The following is an 18,505-nucleotide window of genomic DNA, read 5'->3' as shown; positions in this document are numbered from 1 at the left end:
GCTCCACAAGATTACAAACAGGCCCAACTAACCTGGGCCCATAATGGTTTGTGGAGACTGAAGCACTGACTAAAACCCAGGCATGGCCTAGACAGAGATCCTCTACAGATATATACCCTATGGGCATCTTAGCGTCTATGTGAGTCACCCAGGAAGGAGATGGGGACTGTCTCTGTCATGTTGCATGCCATTCAATCACTTCGCCCTGGTGCAGCTGTTATGTGAAAGATGAGATACACAGTCCTGATGATTCTCCACATGCTATTTCATGACTCTGGGGGGACTCTCCCCTTTTCTGAGGACCAGAGAAGGGAGGATAGGGTGATGAGAGTGGGACAGAGGAAAGGGACCAAGAAGAGTGGAAGGGGAGGCCTATGATTGAGATGTAAAGTAAATAACTAAAAGAAAGAAGGTATGACTCTGACAGTAGGCTTTATTTTATGTGCTAAAATGTTATCACATTAATTTATTTATATTGTGTCACATGTGGATGTGTATAGGCACACAACTGCAGTTTATGTGTGGAGGTCAAATGACAATATGTAGTAGTATGGTTTTCTCCCTCCATTGTATAGATCCTGGGGGTTGAACTCAGTTCATTTTGCTTGATGGCAAGTGCTTTAACTCACTGTGTCAGACCAGTCATATGCCTTTAAATGAAAAACAAACATATGGAAATAATACTCAATGTGATTTTCCTATCAAATTTTCCCTGGACTTGGAATATGTAACCTCTACAAAACTCTTTCCTATCCTTTTGATCCTCTACTGCTGCTAAAGTGTCTTTATCCTTAGGACCTGCAGCTACACCTGGTCTTGGCCTGAAATAATTCACCCATTCTGGGCCCTTTCACATTATGCATTCAGAAAGAAGAGAGCCTTTCCAAGGCCAAATAGTCCGAAATGAGGAAAGGCTGGGATCTGATGACACTTAAGCAAATATTTAGAAATTGGATGACTCCATATTTCATAAAAAAAACAGTGCAGAATGGCTTTGTTTCTTGTTACTCAGTGAAGGGTGATGCTAGAGGCATCTATTGTCATATAAGAGGGGGTCTATGCTCTCCCTCTGTGGCCCAGCAGATGGATACAGTGAAAGCTCACATCAGCTGATCTTTGGAACTCAGTCTTTCAAACTATCTTGGTCACCCAAGCCAGCTTCCCTAGTACCTTTGCTCCTCAGGGAGCTGGTTCCTCTGGCTCATCTTGATTTGTGTAGACATCTCAGAGATGATGTCAGACCACAGCATTCAATAGTCTGAAAGGCAGAAGTGGAGGTGGTAGGCCATAAAACTGGGGCAGTTGTTCCCAAGGAGTATCTTTAGGACATCAGCTTCTCAGGGCCTCAGACCATGGCTGTCCCATGGATGGTGCTGCTAGTGAGCCTGTCTACATTTCACCTGGGCATCTTCATATGGGCCGTCATTCGGCATTTTCTCACTGTGAAAATCCCCTCTGGATTGCAGCATCCTATCAAGCTCAGATTTCTGCATTGTATGATACTGTACATGTTTGCTCTGGTGAGTTGCTCTTGGGGGGGAGGCATTATGGGTTTCAGTGTTCATCTCTGAAGTTTGCCTTCCTTCACTCATTCTCTCCTCTCTAGATTTCCTCCCAGGACTGAGGTAACTACATTGTTGTATCTTAGAAATATGGAAGCATTGTGTTTGTTGCTATCTCTCCCTCCTTCCCTTTCTATTTCTTCCTTGCCACCTTCCTTCCAGTATACTGTCTTGGTTCTTACTCTTTTTTTTTTTAAAAGACAGCATCTCTAGGAGCTCGGCATCACCTTGAATTCATCTATGTAAGCAAAGATGATCTGAGGACCCTGATTGTTCCACTGCTTTATTCCAAGTCCTGGGGTTAGAGGAATACACTATCATGCGTGGTATATGTGGTCCTAAGAATCAAACCGGGGGTTGCATGCAAGGTCAGCACTCTATACCTTTATCTACATTTCAGCTCTTCTTTCCTTTTAATTTTTTGAGATAAGGGTCTCATGATTTTGGAGTGGTTATCTCTTGGCTTGCACATCTTCAGGGCTTGGATTGTAGGCAGGCATCAGTACTTAGCTACCAGACTATTTCTGAGGACTGAAAAATAATTTCAAACCCAGTTTCTTTTGATGATAAAATGATGGTTCAACAGTTCTGACACCTCCTTCATCATCAGCCCCCCACCCCACTTCCTTCCACTGACTTGTTTCTAGGGGTTTTTTTTTGCTGCATACTTGTGAACATCTTGAAGCCACAGACTATTTCTCAGCAGGAGCCTTTGCTCATCATATCATCTGTGTTATGATACATATATCCAGCCTTTTGGCATGTCTGCCTTGGCATGGCTTGACTCTGAACTTGCCTTTGTTGCTGATTGAGGATATGTACAAGGGCCTGTCCACAGGTATAGTAGGTTCAGAAAGAAAGTTTGGCCTTGTGTGAGATGTAAGTGATTTGAATAATATAATGTCCTGACCTTGGCTAAAGACCTGTAGTGGCAAGACAGTACACAAGTGATTACCTCAGAGGGCAGCTGCAAAAAAAAGGAGATGGAGGTGAGAGGGGTGAGAAGAAACTGCATCCAAGCTGTTTGCTAGGTGTTTTCTGTTCTGTCCTCACTGGCTGCAAGACACCTTTGCTTAAGCTCTGCGCATGGTAGTGCCTTCATCTTCAGGTCAGGGAACATCCTGTGTCTAGTGTAGTTTGATAGACATATTACATGACATATGGTAAGGAATCATAGGATTTGGACTGTAACTTTTAAAAAGTTACCTGTTGAAATTTTTGCCTACAATGGACCACACCTTCTGGAACAATGAAACCTCCCAGCCTCAACACCTCATTTATTCCCTTCTGCCAATGATTTCTTGGATTACAGGAGAGCTTAGAGCGCTGAGATGACACGTGAGGGGCTCAGATAACCATGTTCCCCAGAAACACTACACTCCTTGTAGCCTGTAGCATCATTCTTGGTCCACAGTTGTGGAAAGAATAAACCTCTGAAAAATCACAGCCATGTAAAACAGTGTAAATCTATAATGTATATAATTGTTTTTTTTTTAAAATATGAGTCTTAGCTTAGCATCACATGTTGTTCAATATTATCAAACAACTATTTGTTGTTTTAGAGGTAGAGGCCAAGAGAGGACTAGAATGTCATCTTTGTCATCAGTGACATCTCACTGGGTGGTATGGCTGATTATATTTTACAATGAAGTATGAGGAAACTTCTAAGTAAATATGGCAAGTATAGTGAAGGTTTTTAAGGAATGCTCAGCTATCACTACAAAGGATGATAGCTTGGGGCCATGGATCTTTGTGCAGGTAATAAAGACTCCCATGGAATTATGGGAGGCATCATGAAAAATGCTGTAGTCAATCTGCTTTTGATGGGAGAAGGAATAGAACCAACTTGTGCCACCAAATGGTGATTTTAAATTTGAGGGGGTTCAGAACCGAACTGTCAAAGGTCCAGGGTGGCTCAGCAGAGGCTTTACACTCTTGGTGGGAGGCATGTGATCTACACCTTGTAGGGTAAATGCTCTTAAAACTCAAAGATAAAAATAATCATTTGAGGTTCTCTTTTGGGAGCTCTTTCCTAGAATCATGAGACACCCTACTGGACTCTGAACTAAAACAAAGGCATTTAACCAAGATCTGGGGCTGGCCTTCTAGGGACTCATTAGTAAGACCTTCTCTATGAGTAATTCCACCTAATCCCCGACCTCATCCTTGGATCACTTCAACAGATATCACTTTCCCATCTGCAAATGATGGAGGGTGAACCTCCATGACAGATGATGGTGTCCTGTGGTTTTTCAGTTAACTGGTAGCTGCCTCAGCCTTTAGCTCATGTCTTTTTTTTTTTTTTTTTGCTCAGGATACAAGCTTTTTCTAGTTTCTCAACCAATAAATCAACTCAATGAAAACTCCAAGGATATCTATCTCATTTCATCCACGAAAGTCTTTATCTACACATGAGAGTATCACATAATCACCACTTAAAGGACACACACACACACACATACACGCACGCACACACACATGCATACAAACACACACATGCATACATACACACAAAAAACCCTGGTTTTTTTGAGACAAGGTTTCTCTGTGTGGCCTTGACTGGCCTGGACTTGCTTTGTAGACCAGGCTGGCCTTGAACTCACAGAGATCTGACCGCCTTTGCCTCTCAAGTGCTGGGATTGAAGGTGTGTGCCACCACCACCTGGGAAAAGACATATATTTTAAATTAAAATATTTCTTTTATTTTTGAGATTATAATGATATAATTTCCCCTTGTGACCCACTACCACAGACTGGAAGGCCCAGTCCATGTTGTGGGACCTTCCCTGAGTAAGTGGCTGAGTAAGCCAGGTGGGAGGGGCAAGCCAGTAAACAGTCTCTTACACAGCTCCTGCTTCAATTCCTGCCTCTATGTTCCTGTCTTGAGTACCTGCCTAGGTTTCCCTTAATGATTATGAACTGTAACTTGTAAACCAAGTAAACCACCCCCCCTCGCTGCCAAGTTAATTGTAGTCAAGTTTCTTATCACAGAAACAAAAAAATGAAAATAGGATGGTATGTTTATTGGACATTTCTACTTTATCTTTTGGTAATCTATTCATTTTATCACCTAGAAGTTGGATCCTTCATCAAAGGCATCACCAAGTAATAATGTTTTCCATTCCATTGGTTGAACCTTGAGTCAATGAAAACTGTTTCTTTGTATATGGAATCCTTCTAATTTCAGTTGTCAATAGTTGGCCTTATTCCCAGAGAATCTAGAGTCTTGTGCAAGAATTCTTAACTTATGCCTATATGTTGAAGTGTTTCCCCCATTGTTTCTTCTAACACTTTCAGAGTTTTGGGTCCTATAGTACAGACTTTGATCCATTTGGACTTTTCTTAGACAGAATGAAATAGGCATCGAGGATCAATCATCAACATGAGGATACACATCTTTCTCTGATCCATTGTTGAAGAGCTCTTCCTTCTCTTCTTAGTCACCTCTGTTGAAACTCAGGTGACTGTGACCATGTGAGGTTATATTTGGGTCTTCCACTCTAAGCCACTTATCTATATATATGCCTTGTGAAAAGGCCATCTGAACACAACAACAATAAAATTTCAACATGAATCTTGGTTGAGACAAATAGTCAAATCATGAACACATCATTATCTGATATAGATGTTTTCTATAGAAACTTTGAAAACCCACCTTCTCCCTAAGCATAATCTACAGCCAGTTTTCACCACATGAGTCCATTGTGTATCCAGGAGTCAGACCATGGCCAACTCATTTTAGTTATGCTGCAGTGGCCGCAGCATCTATATGTTTACCATATTTATTCTCCTATGCCTCACTCTTCTTCTTCTTTTCCTTCTTGTTCCTCTTCCTCCTCCTCTTCATCATCTTGCTCTTCTCCAACTCCAACTTCTCCTAATTTATAATAATCATATTCTTTTTCTTCTTTTCTCCTACAGGGGGATATATTAGAGAAACTGAGAATTTGTTCCATGTTAAAGTTTATCCAGTTTATGCATGATGTAACGACAATAAAGAAGAACCATAACTTGGTAGTGACCAACATGAAATTTGGGACAATCCCTGTGAGACTGTTCCAGCCCAAGGCAGTGTCCTCGAAACTCCGGAGAGGCATTATTTTCTTCCATGGAGGGGGAACCATATGTGGTAGCCTAGGTGAGTAGATTCTGGGCTGGTTGGGAGTGGAACATCCTCATGACAGGTAGAGTCTATAAGGATCTCTTGGGAATGAGTCAAAGCAAGCAAAAATTGGAAAGAATTATTTCCTTTCTACAACTATTATCATCCATCAGTTCCATCATCTCCCCCTACAAGAAGGACCAAATATTTATCAGTGGAGTACTCTAGTCTCTCCTGAGTCCTTGGCCACATCTCCCACCTGGACACTCATGTCTCCTCTTTCTCTTGCCATGCTGTAGCCTGTGAACTTCTCCACACAACAGGATCCTGGGGTACTCACTTTTTCTTCTGTACTTGCTGCTTGTGCAGACTTAAAAGACATCGCTTCTGGAATGAGGGTATCTTACTGGCCTTCTGGTGATTGAGGTAGCCAGAGCAGTTCTGAAATGTCACCAAGATGCTCTATCTCATTCATAAGTTAAATCTAAGTGTAACCTGTCTGTGTTACCTACTCTTATCCAGCTCTTCACTGTCCTTATTCACCCTACACTGGCATCAGCTCTTGAAGCCCTCTTCTCCAAGCTGCCAGCTTTTACTCAATTTTCAAATCTTAAGCAGGAAATGCTCAGTAGATATTTATTGGACATCATCTTGGATCCAGGCCCTCTCCAAGAATTAGAGACATACCAGAAGACAAGAAAAAAAACAGTCCATAAACTTAGAGACCCGAATGTCAAAGGGGAGACTAGCCTACTCAGGCAAACACAGATGAGGAAGTACTTTTCAGATGTGGGTAACACAGGGTTGGATGCAAAGTGATTCAGTGTTTCGAATCTCAGAGTCACACAAAATTGCACCCAAATAGGACCAAGATGAGCTGTGCATTGATCTAGATAGACCTGTCTACCAGAATAAACATTCGACCTGATCATCATTTATCTTCTCATGAATGCAAATCTATGAGTATAGCGACACTCCAAGGCTTTCTCTGCAAACACACAGAACCCTAGCAATGTCCATTTCCGATCTCCAATCATTGCAAGTCCTTATTTATCCACACTGCATAAAATTCAATGCTGTAGGTGAACCACATGTTCCAACAAAATCTTTTTTTTTCTATTTTTTTTCGTTTTTTCTCCTTTATTAATTTATTCTTCTTACATCTCAATGGTTATCCCATCCCTTGTATCCTCCCATTCTTCCCTCCCTCCCATTTTCCCCTTATTCCCCTCCCCTATGACTGTTCCTGAGGGGGAATACCTCCCCCTGTATATGCTCATAGGGTATCAAGTCTCTTCTTGGTAACCTGCTGTCCTTCCTCTGAGTGCCACCAGGTCTCCCCCTCCAGGGGACATGGTCAAAGGTGAGGCACCAGAGTATGTGAGAAAGTAATATCCCACTCTCCACTCTACTGTGGAGAGTGTTCTGTCCATTGGCTAGATCTGGGTAGAGGTTTAAGGTTTACCACCTGTATTGTCCTTGGCTGGTGCCTTAGTTTGAGCAGGACCGCTGGGCCCAAATCTGCCTATCATAATGTTCCACTTGTAGGTTTCTAGGACCCTCTGGATCCTTCTACTTTGCCATTCTCCCATGCTTCTCTCATCTAGAGTCCCACTAGAATGTCCTCCCCTCTGTCTCAGTTTCCTGGTAAGTGAAGGCTTTCGTGGGACATGCCCCTTGGGCTAATATGCAGATATAAGTGAGTATATACCATTTGAGTCTTTCTGCTTCTGGGATAACTCACTCATTATGATCATTTCTAGCTCAATCCATTTATCCCCAAATTTTGGGAATTCCTTGTTTTTAATAGCTGAATAGTATTCCATAGTGTATATGTACCACAGTTTCTTTTTTTTTTTTTTTTTTTTTTTTTTTTTTTTTAATACATTTTTATTAATTTATACATATTACATCTCAGTTGTTAGCCCATCCCATGTATCCTCCCATCCCTCCCTTCCTCCCACTTCCCCCCCCTACTCCCCTCCCCTATGTCTGTGTCTGAGGGGGATCTCCTCCCCCTGAATATGCTCATACGGTATCAAGTCTCTCCTTGGTGACCTATTATCTTTCCTCTGAGTGCCACCAGGCATCTCCATCCAAGGGATATGATCAAATATGGGGCACCAGAGTTTGTGTGAGAGTTAGATCTTCTTCTCCACTCAACAGTGGAGAATGTCCATCGGCTAGTCCGGGTAGGGGTTCAAGGTTTTTACTGCCTATTTTTTCCTTGGCTGTTGCCACAGTTTGCGGAGGACCCCAGGGCCCAGACTCGCCTGTAGTTTTCCAGGACCCACTGGATCCTTCCATTTCCTCTTTCTCCCAGGCTTCTCACACCTAAAGATTCAATAGGATGTCCTCCCCTCTTACCCATTATTCTGGTAGGTACAGTTTTTCATGGGGACGTACACCTTGGGCTAGTGTCTCGATATAAGTGAGTATATACCATTTAGCTCTTTTTGCTTCTGTGTGAACTCACTCATTATGACAATTTCTAGTTCAATCCATTTGTCCACAAATTTTGGAAATTCCTTGTTTTTAATAGCTGAGTAGTATTCCATAGTGTAAATGTACCACAGTTTCTTTATCCATTCTTCTGTTGAGGGACACGTAGGTTGTTTCCAAGTTCTGGCTATTATGAATAAGGCAGCTATGAACATGGTTGAGCATATGTCCCTGTTGTGTGGTAGTACATCCTCTGGGTATATTCCAAGGAGTGGAATAGCTGGGTCTTGAGGAAGCCCTATTCCCATTTTTCTGAGAAAGCACCAGATAGCTTTCCAAAGTGGTTGTACTAGTTTGCATTCCCACCAGCAATGCAGGAGTGTTCCTCTTTCTCCACACCCTCGCCAGCATGAGGTGTCAGTTGAGTTATTGATCTTAGCCATTCTGATGGGTGTAAGATGGAATCTCAGTGTCGTTTTGATTTGCATTTCTCTGATGACTAAGGAGGTCGAGCATTTCTTTAAGTGTTTCTCAGCCATTTGATATTCCTCTGTTGAGAATTCTCTGTTTAGCTCTGCGCCCCATTTCTCTATTGGGTTATTTGGTTTGGTGGTGTTTAATTTCTTAAGTTCTTTATATATTTTGGATATTAGACCTTTGTCAGATGAAGAGTCGGTGATGATCTTTTCCCAGTCTGTAGGCTGTCGCTTTGTTCTCTTGACAGTGTCACCAGCCTTACAGAAGCTTCTCAGCCTCATGAGGTCCCATTTATTAATTGTTGATGTTAAGGCCTGGGCTGTTGGTGTTCTGTTCAGGAAGTTGTCTCCTGTGCCTATGAGTTCCAGACTCTTCCCCACTTTTTCCTCTAACTGGGTTAATGTCTGTGGTTTTAAGTTGAGGTCTTTAATCCACTTGGACTTGAGTTTTGTGCATGGTGACAAATAGGGGTCTAATTGCATTTTTCTACATGTAGACATCCAGTTAGACCAGCACCATTTGTTGAAGATGCTGTCGTTTTTCCATTGAATGGATTTGGCTTCTTTGTCGAAAATCAGGTGAGCAAATGTGTGTGGATTCATCTCTGGGTCTTCAGTTCGATTCCATTGATCCACTAGCCTATTGCTGTGCCAGTACCATGCTGTTTTAATTACTGTTGCTCTATAGTACAGCTTGAGATCAGGTATGGAGATTCCTCCAGCGGATCTTTTATTGTAAAGGATTGTTTTTGCTATTCTGGGCTTTTTGTTTCTCCATATGAAGTTGAGAATTGTTCTTTCAATATCTACAAAATATTTAGTAGGTATTCTGATAGGGATTGCATTGAATCTGTAAATTGCTTTTGGTAAGATGGCCATTTTTACTATGTTGATTCTTCCAATCCACGAACATGGTAGATCCCGCCATCTTCTGATGTCATTTTCAATCTCTTTCTTCAGAGGTTTAAAGTTTTTTTCAAATAAATCCTTCACTTGCTTGGTTAGGGTTATTCCTAGATATTTTATATTGCTTGTGGCTATCGTGAAGGGAGTAATTTTTCTAATTTCTTCCTCTGCCTGTTTGTCATTTGTATATAGGAAAGCTACTGACTTTTTTGAGTTTATTTTGTATCCTGCCAATTTGCTGAAGGTGTTTATCAGCTGTAGGAGTTCTCTGGTGGAATTTTGGGGGTCACTTATATACACTATCATATCATCTGCAAATAGGGATAATTTTACTTCTTCCTTTCCCATTTGGATCCCCTTGATCTCCTTTTGATGTCTTATTGCTCTGGCTAGAACTTCAAGAACTATATTAAAGAGGTATGGGGAAAGTGGGCAGCCTTGTCTGGTCCCTGATTTTAGAGGGATTTCCTTGAGTATCTCTCCATTTAATTTAATGTTGGCTATTGGTTTGCTATATATAGCCTTTATTGTGTTTAGAAAAGTGCCTTGTATTCCCGATCTCTCCAGAACTTTAAACATAAATGGGTGTTGGATTTTGTCAAATGCTTTTTCTGCATCTAAAGAGATGATCATATGGTTTTTCTCTTTCAGTTTGTTTATATGGTGGATTACATTGATGGATTTCCGTATGTTAAACCATCCCTGCATTCCTGGAATGAAGCCTACCTGGTCATGGTGAATGATGTCTTTGATATGCTGTTGTATTCGCTTTGCGAGTATTTTGTTGAGTATTTTTGCATCAATGTTCATAAGAGAAATTGGTCTGAAATTCTCTTTTTTTGTTGGGTCTTTGTGGGGTTTAGGTATCAATGTGACTGTGGCCTCATAAAAGGAGTTTGGTAATATTCCATCCATTTCTATCTTTCGGAATAGCTTGAATAGTATCGGTATTAGCTCCTCTTTGAAGGACTGGTAGAATTCTGCGCTGAAACCATCTGGCCCTGGGCTTTTTTTGGTTGGAAGACTATCAATGGTTGCTTCTATTTCTATAGGCGAAATAGGGCTATTTAATTTGTTTATCTGGTCTTGGTTCAATTTTGGTAAATGGAATCGGTCGAGAAATTTGTCCATTTCCCTTAAATTTTCAAATTTTGTGGCATAAATGTCTTTGAAGTAGGTCCTTACGATTCTTTGTATTTCTTCGGTGTCTGTTGTTATGTCTCCCTTTTCATTTCTGATTTTGTTAATTTGGATAGCTTTTCTTTGTCTTTTAGTTAGATTGGCTAACGGTTTGTCTATCTTGTTAATTTTCTCAAAGAACCAGCTCTTGGTTTTGTTGATTCTTTGGATTGTTGTCTTTGTTTCTAATTTATTGATTTCAGCTCTGAGTTTGATTATTTCCAGGCGTCTACTCCTCTTGGGTGTTTCTGCTTCTTTTTTTTCTAGGGCTTCCAGATGTGTTGTTAGGTTGTTTATGTGGGATGACTCCATTTTCTTTTTAAAGGCACTTAGTGCTATGAATTTTCCTCTTAGCACTGCTTTCAATGTGTCCCACAAATTTGGGTATGTTGTTCCATCATTTTCATTGAATTTCAGGAAGTCTTTTATTTCTTCCCTTATTTCTTCCGTGACCCATGTGTCATTAAGTAGAAAGTTGTTTAGTTTCCACGTGTTGGTATGCTTTTTGTTATTTCTATTGTTGTTGAAGTCCAGCCTTAGACCATGGTGATCTGATAAGATACAAGGTATTATTTCAATCTTCTTGTATCTGTTGAGGTTTGCTTCGTGACCAACTATGTGATCAATTTTAGAGAACGTTCCATGGGGTGCTGAGAAAAAGGTATACTCCTTTGCGTTTGGTACCACAGTTTCTTTATCCATTCTTCTATTGAGGGACACTTAGGCTGTTTCCATGTTCTGGCTATTATGAATAAGGCTGCTATGAACATGGTTGAGCAAATTTTCTTGTTGTGTGCTGGAGCATCTTCTGGGTATATTCCAAGGAGTGGAATAGCTGGGTCTTGAGGAAGCCTTATTCTTGATATTCAGGAACTTAGGAATGATGTCTGGACTTGCCTAGGCAAGGCTGGCTAAAGTCACCTCAGAGGACCATAGAGAGTATGTCATTGTCATGTCCAGCACAACAGCTGCTATTCCTGGAACTGTAGCAGACAATGCTGGGCTCTTGTCACACTGATTAACCCCTGGGTTTCTTTTGCAGACTTTTACCACAACCTGTGCAGCTTCCTGGCCCAGAAGACGGATTCTGTGGTGCTGTCAGTGGGGTGAGTGGCCTGAGACTGTTGATATATTATCTGTGTGCCACTGCATTTTGAAGTTCAGATTTTGGTGAATCTAGGCCGCAGAAAGGTTTCTGATTTCAGATAGTCTCTTGAGCATGCTCCCATTAACATGGCTACAGCACTTTCAAAACAATGTAAGCATAGAAATTTATCTATTCTTTGGAAGCACATTGGTAAACTGTGACAGAAGGAAGATAACACTGTAGTTTAGTTATAGAGACATATAGTATAGAACTAGGAAGGGCACACCGTGGTGTGAAGGAACTCAGGTAGTTTAAAATAAGAATTAACCCTTGATGTCCTATTTGCAACGCTAAATTTATTAAAGTCAAAAGAACACTTTCTAAGATACACACAGATTGGGACTGCCAGAGAGCTGTTGTGAGCTAAGCTGCTGAAACTAGCAGCCATATATACTCAGCCATCCCTTTAGATACCCCTCTCTCCATCCTTAGCCCCTCCTCCTGGACTCCTTCCTGTCCCTCCCTTACTTCCCCTTTTCTCCTTTTCTTTTCCCCTCTTGCTCTTTCCCTAATGGAAGCAATATCCCTTGGACCTAAATGAAGTCTCTGTGCTTCTATTGACATACAGTGGTTGGTGCTCTCAATCATATCCCTGGGGCCCTTTCCTTCCATCAGGGTGGAAATTTGACATAGGTGATGAGTTCTTCCTACTGGTCCTTTATGGCTTCATAGCCCTTGGCCTCTGAAATAAATGGTGGCATCAGAGAACTAGGAGCCACAACAGGTGCCACCTCTGGAGTCACTGCCCTGGTTCTTGCTTCTGGTAACAGGACTTTTAACCCAATGATGCTGAGTGTTACCACTCCTTTGTGCATCTGTGAAGTCACTGCTTTCCCGACCTTTACAACACCTATGTTCTAGTTCCCAGGGAAGGGTGTGCAAAGCCCTTGGCCCTTAGGGCAGCAGTTACTGCCTCTGTTGTTTGCATTTCCCACACTGTGGCTTCTGCTGCCCGTCTCCTTTATGGTCTGCTGTTGTCTCCTGCTGCAGTTGTTGCCAATGTGTCTTCACTTCTTATCTCTGCTGCAACTCTTGATGCTTCACTTCTTATGCTCCAAGGTCACTTTGTAGTTTCCGTGTTGTTAAGGATTCTAGGTCTTCTAAGGACTAACAATTCCCACTGCCAAGGTGCCCAATGCTCTTTGTCTCTCTGACACCACTGGTGTCACAACATGGTATTCTCTTGCTTCTGGACCTGATGGAGTTCTTCTGCTCCTGCTGTCACCACTGCCACCATGCCCTTCATGCCTGTAACTAGATCATTGCATCCGTGAGGATTTTGCCACTCTCCTTCCTATGGCCAGCTTAACATTATCTCTTCTGTGTGACCAGGGTCTTCGTGGGAAGGTGACAGAGAAAGTCTGGAGAAATCTGTTTGAAGTATTGGGTGGGTTGCAAGTGTAAGAGCTAGAGTGTATCAACAAGTGGTTGCTGTTGTTATGTGGCTTGTAGGTTTCTCAAGGTTAAACGTGTTCTTCAAACTGACAAGTACTGGCATAAGGGTATTCCAGATGACTGCCTGTGTAATAGTCATTTTCTCAAATCACACAGTGCACTGGAGAAGAACCTTAGAATTTTCAGTTTGGGATTTCAATTGCCCCATCCCCTAACACTTTCATTCATTACCAAGAAAATAAACAGCAGATGATACACTTACATTAAACTATTATTATTATTATTATTATTATTATTATTATTATTGTTGTTGTTGTTGTTGTTGTTTTATTAATAGTCCATATTATTAATATAAAAATATAAGAACAGCGGATTTGTCAATGCTCTATGGATGCCTGAAACATCAGGTAGATCCCACACCCTTATGTATCTCTGTGGTACCAGCAGAACTTCAATCACCATCTCTGGATATTTGCTGGTTTTCCTGTGTTCTAAGGCTTCCTGATCCTTTGTGGGCCTCAGTAACCTATGGGAAGCATAAGGTGGGTTGGAATAGAGAATCTTGCACTGGAATAGAGAACCCTGGCTTCTCTGAGTCTGGTAGGTTACTCATGTTCCACATAGTTAAAAAATAGCCATCTTTACTTGCTATGGTAAATTTGAGGATTTAATCAGGTTCTTTTATTTATTTTTTCATATGAAAGTAGAGGATGCTATTCAAATGGACTCCAGTGGCCCATGTGTATATCATTGTGCTGGGTTTTATTTATTTATTTATATATTTGTTTATTTGTTTATTTATTTATTTTTTAGGTACCGCAAGCTTCCTGACCATCATCACCCTTCTCTTTCTAAGGACTGCCTGAATGCCTCCATTCACTTCATGAAGGGCCTAAAAACCTATGGGGTAGACCCCTCCCGAGTGGTAGTCTGTGGAGAAAGTATTGGAGGTGGGGCTGTGGCCGTTGTCATCCAGGCCTTGCTCAGCTTCCCAAGTCTCCCCCAGGTCTGTGCTCAGGTGCTTATTACTCCAGGTATACAGGCTTTAAATTTACTCTTACCTTCACACCAGCAACACCAAAACGTCCCACTACTCACCGAAGACATACTCATGATGGCTTTCTGTAAGTACCTGGACATTGACTCGTCCTGGAAAGATGCAATAATTAATGGCACTTGCATACCCCCAGACATCTGGAAGAAGTATAGGAAATGGATCAGCTCTGATAACATCCCCAGAAGGTTCATGAGCAAAAACCTTCTGCCTGAGTTTCCGGGACCTTTCAATGAGGCTGCCTATCTAGAAACCAATCATATTTTAGAAGCAGAGATGTCACCTCTCCTAGTAGATGACAAGATCATTGCTCAGCTCCCAAAGGCGTTCCTGGTGAGCTGTGAGTATGACCCCCTCCGCGATCATACCTTGCTCTACAAGAAGCGCTTGGAGGACCAGGGGGTCCCCGTGACTTGGTACCATGTGGAGGACGGCTTTCATGGATGCATAGTGTTGTTTGATAAGCATCCTTTCTCTTTCCCCTGCTCCATAAAAATTGTAAATGCTCTAGTTAGTTATATAAATGACATATGACATTCACTTTGTTCTTGAGTGTGGAACAAGGTGAGAACTGCCTGTTCTGTGACTTTTTTTTTCCTGCTTTGGTTTTATTGGTTAAGGAGATGCTGAAGCCATGCCTGCTCCAAGAAGGAAAGGCTAGGTGGAAGCTAGAGTTGTTAGTCTTTCTACAACCAACAACACCCAGTATTTCAACCAGCAACATTTTCTACTGCCTCACTCACTTGAAATAAATGTCAAAGTGGAAAAGAGTATCTTTCAAATTGTCTGAAAGCCTTCACCAAGTGGTTGTGCACAGTGGATGCCATTATCTGCTCACATCATCACTGGTTGAACCCTAAACATAATGATATGGAGAAAGGTTCTTTTTGTTATTGTTTTTCCAGAGACCTGAGTCCCAACATCACTTGTCCCAACATCCATTTGTGACAATTGCTTCAGTCTGTTCTGAGGAATGTAGTTTCATAGACACCCTCCTAATATTGTGACTCTTGTGCTGATTTGGCATGGTGTCAGTGGGAGCATTCAAGAAATAGAAGTAGAGGAGAAATCAATGAATAGGGATGAATGAGTTTTGGGATGCCATGAGTTTTCCCCTGGGATCACATTTTCCATGAAATTCCTAACTCAGATCACAATCTGTTATGAGATATGTTCTCAGAATCACAGCTCTTTGCTAATGTATTACATACTCACTTTGGCAAGAATCTCTGGTAATAAGGTGGGAAAACATTCCACAAAGAATTGATGGTCAGTTAAAATTCAACAACATGCACCTGTTTCCTCACCTCTAGAAAGGAGTAACTAAAGGTAAAAACAAACAACTATACACACAAACAAAACTAGCCTTTTATCCCAGCACTCAGGGAAACAGGGGCAGGTGGATCATTTGAGTTCAGGGGCCACCCTGGTCTACAAAGCAAGTCCAGGCCCATCCATGTCAACACAGAGAAACCTTGTCTTGAAAAGCTAAAAACCAACCAACCAACTAAACAAACAAGAAACAAAAAAGCCCCCCCCAAACAACAAACAGTCTTGTCAAACTTCACTTAACTGAACACGGCAGAGAGGGCTAGAATGACAACGGTGATCATAGATTGAAAATACGAGGACAGAAGTACCATGTGTTCAGGCAGTAAACTGATCCCCAAATCCAATGAAGTGTCCAAGGTGTCATAAGACATGTGTCATATGGACATGTGGTTCAACTAGAGGACATTGAATCTAGACATCTTGGGTCACATCTTGTAATCCCACTCATTGTTTATGTCATCATTGTGAGGTGCTTCACATCTTGAGTGTATCCCCTTTCACATCTATAAAATGAATATGGCTTACAGTACCACTTTGCAGCATCAGAGTCAAGTGACTCAAAACGACAAAGCACTATGAACAGTGCCTTGATCTCCTGGTCGTGGTGGTGGGGTTAACTGAATAATAAAGTATAAGTCCTTGCTAATATTTATGTTTGTATTGCTATGACTAAATACTGACACAATAAATCAGGGAAGCAAATGCTTAACTGCCTTCATTGTTTTGTAAGGATTTCAGTACATGATGGTGGGACAGGCACAGTGGAGGTGACAGTGGTTAGAAGCCTGTAGTAGAGATGTCTCATGTCACGGTAGGACAAGAAATAGAGGAAACGGAGGTGGGTTTCACCTTCAAGTTTCTTTTCTTCAGTCAGCTTAGGGAGCAGGCTTCTAGATGTGGGTGCAAGGGTCTCCAAATGGCTGAGCAGCAGCAGCAACAACAACTCTTCACTACGTGGCTTTTCCCCCCCGAGCAGGACACCTGTTTGTCTGTATCTTCTTCAGTGGTCATACTGAAAATGCATTTGCATTTGTATTCCCTGGATCCTTTGACAGTAAATGGCTTGCCATCAAGGGGCATTTTCCATTATGTCAGAGCAGTGTATGGCTTCTCTATAATAGCGCTAAAATCTTTCACCATAACAGCTCATTGTCAGTATTTTCTGTGTCCACAGTAAAGGCAAATCTTTCCTTAGCCAAACTGCATGTTTTCAGATTTTCATTCTTTAGAATTTTTCTCTTAATTGTCACTAAATACCTGGCTAGAAGTAAGTAACAACAACTCCACACCTTCAATGTTATGTTCTCTTAAATATAAATTAGTTCATTTTTTTTTTTTGAGAACAGATATCACTATGTTGCCCTAGCTAGCCTGGAGCTCTTGATGTAGACAGAATCGTCTTCGAACTCACAAATATCCACCTGTCTCTGACTCCTGAATGCTGGGATTAAAGACATAAACCACCACACCTAGCTCTAGTCTATCAGTTTTAAATCAAGCATCACTTAGACATTTAGGACATAGGCAAAACATAGCCACATATTTGGTAAGAATATGACAGTAGAAGGCACTAGTTCAAGTCTTACTGGATAACTCATAGCCACATTCTTTTCTGTCCAGATCTCTATTGGCACCCTAGTCTTTTGAACTCCTTTTGCTTATATGCCTTTAATATAAGCACTCAGGAGGCAGAGTAAGGTGGATCTCTGAGTTGGAGGCCAGCCTGGTCTACAGAGTAAGTTCCAGGATAGCCAGGACTACACAGAGAGACCCTATCTCAGTAATAAAGACTCACAGGATTATCCTGGAAGAAGAGGCATAAATAATGAAGAGCTGGAGAATGCTGAAGGGTACTGTAAGATTCAGTCTTATTGACACAACGCAATGGCAGTGCTCATAAACACATGCCAGCTGTTGTTACCCACACAAACCCCACAAAATACTAAGCCAGCCAAATGTTCCAACATAGATGGATGATCATTCGGACCCACCCTTTATAAGGAGCTGATGGGCAATTTGATAGCTACTTGATAGACAGATAGCTCTTCTTTGAGAGTGTAGGCACTAGTAGTTTTCCCATGCTCTAATTGATGGCCCTGTATCCGTGTACATCTTTGTACCACTGGTTGGGCTTACAATAACAACAACAAAGTACATATCTTTTGGGAATGGAAGTATTAGGAGGATCCAGAGGGAGAAGATAGAGGTCTATATGGACGTATCATTATCTGTATGAATGAAATGCAAGTGTTGCAGTCAGCAGTTGCAGTCGTTGTGACTCCAGTTTCATTTATGGCTGAAGAAAATGCCATTGTTTGTATGCAACCCATTTCTTTTACCCATTCGCCAAAAAGCAAATTCAAAGGCTGGTTTGTGGCCCCTGGAGTTCACTGTCTGTTTTCTCAGTTCCTTCCAAATGTCTAAAGTAAACTGACTGATGGAGTAACTATCTGGTAGTCCATGGCTTTAAGTTACAGAAAGAACTTTATTTCTAGTAAACATAACCATATGCACGCCGTCTTGACATTTTACCTTTTACAGGTATTTTTGTGGCACACTCAGGCCTTCTACTATGTTTACTTACTTACTTACTTACTTACTTATTTTTGGTTTTTCTTTTTTTATTATTCCTTTATGATATTTATTTTTTTCAAGTTTTTTATTTTATTAATTTATTCAGATTACAACTCAATTGTTATCCCATTATTTTTGGTTTCTGAAACAGGGTTTCTCTGTGTGGAGCCCTGGCTCTTTCAGAACTAGCTCTGTAGATCAGGCTAACCTGAAACTTGCAGAGATCTGCCTGCCTGTGTTTCCCCAGTCCTGGGATTAAAGGTGTGTGACACCACACCTGGCCCTACTACATTATTAAACTTTGAAGTTTGGGCCTCATGTTTTTCTGCTTCCATT

The 18,505-nt window shown here is 41.4% G+C and overlaps 1 protein-coding gene across 1 annotated transcript; it reads left to right on the top strand.

Moving 5' to 3' along the window:
* Positions 1-1,276: 1,276 nt before the first annotated feature.
* LOC311600695 (arylacetamide deacetylase-like 4) lies at positions 1,277-16,241 on the top strand. The gene is made up of 4 exons (XM_084787698.1): positions 1,277-1,520; positions 5,484-5,700; positions 11,710-11,773; positions 14,023-16,241. The coding sequence occupies exons 1-4, from the start codon at positions 1,353-1,355 to the stop codon at positions 14,795-14,797; spliced, it is 1,224 nt and encodes a 407-aa protein (XP_084643824.1). The 5' UTR covers positions 1,277-1,352; the 3' UTR covers positions 14,798-16,241.
* The last annotated feature ends 2,264 nt before the right edge of the window (positions 16,242-18,505 follow it).

The sequence above is a fragment of the Acomys minous genome, assembly GCF_964271855.1.
Source record: "Acomys minous genome assembly, chromosome: 6".
Taxonomy (NCBI): Eukaryota; Metazoa; Chordata; class Mammalia; order Rodentia; family Muridae; genus Acomys; species Acomys minous.
Note: the sequence above shows the minus strand (reverse complement) of the source record. Positions and strands in the feature narration are given on the sequence as shown.

Excerpts from the sequence above, each read along its gene's own strand:
- LOC311600695 (XM_084787698.1), top strand. The coding sequence starts at position 1,353 with ATGGCTGTCCCATGGATGGTGCTGCTAGTGAGCCTGTCTACATTTCAC. Across the intron at positions 1,521-5,483 it reads TACTGTACATGTTTGCTCTG|GGGGATATATTAGAGAAACT; the intron begins GTGAGTTGCTCT and ends TTTCTCCTACAG. Across the intron at positions 11,774-14,022 it reads TCTGTGGTGCTGTCAGTGGG|GTACCGCAAGCTTCCTGACC; the intron begins GTGAGTGGCCTG and ends TTTATTTTTTAG.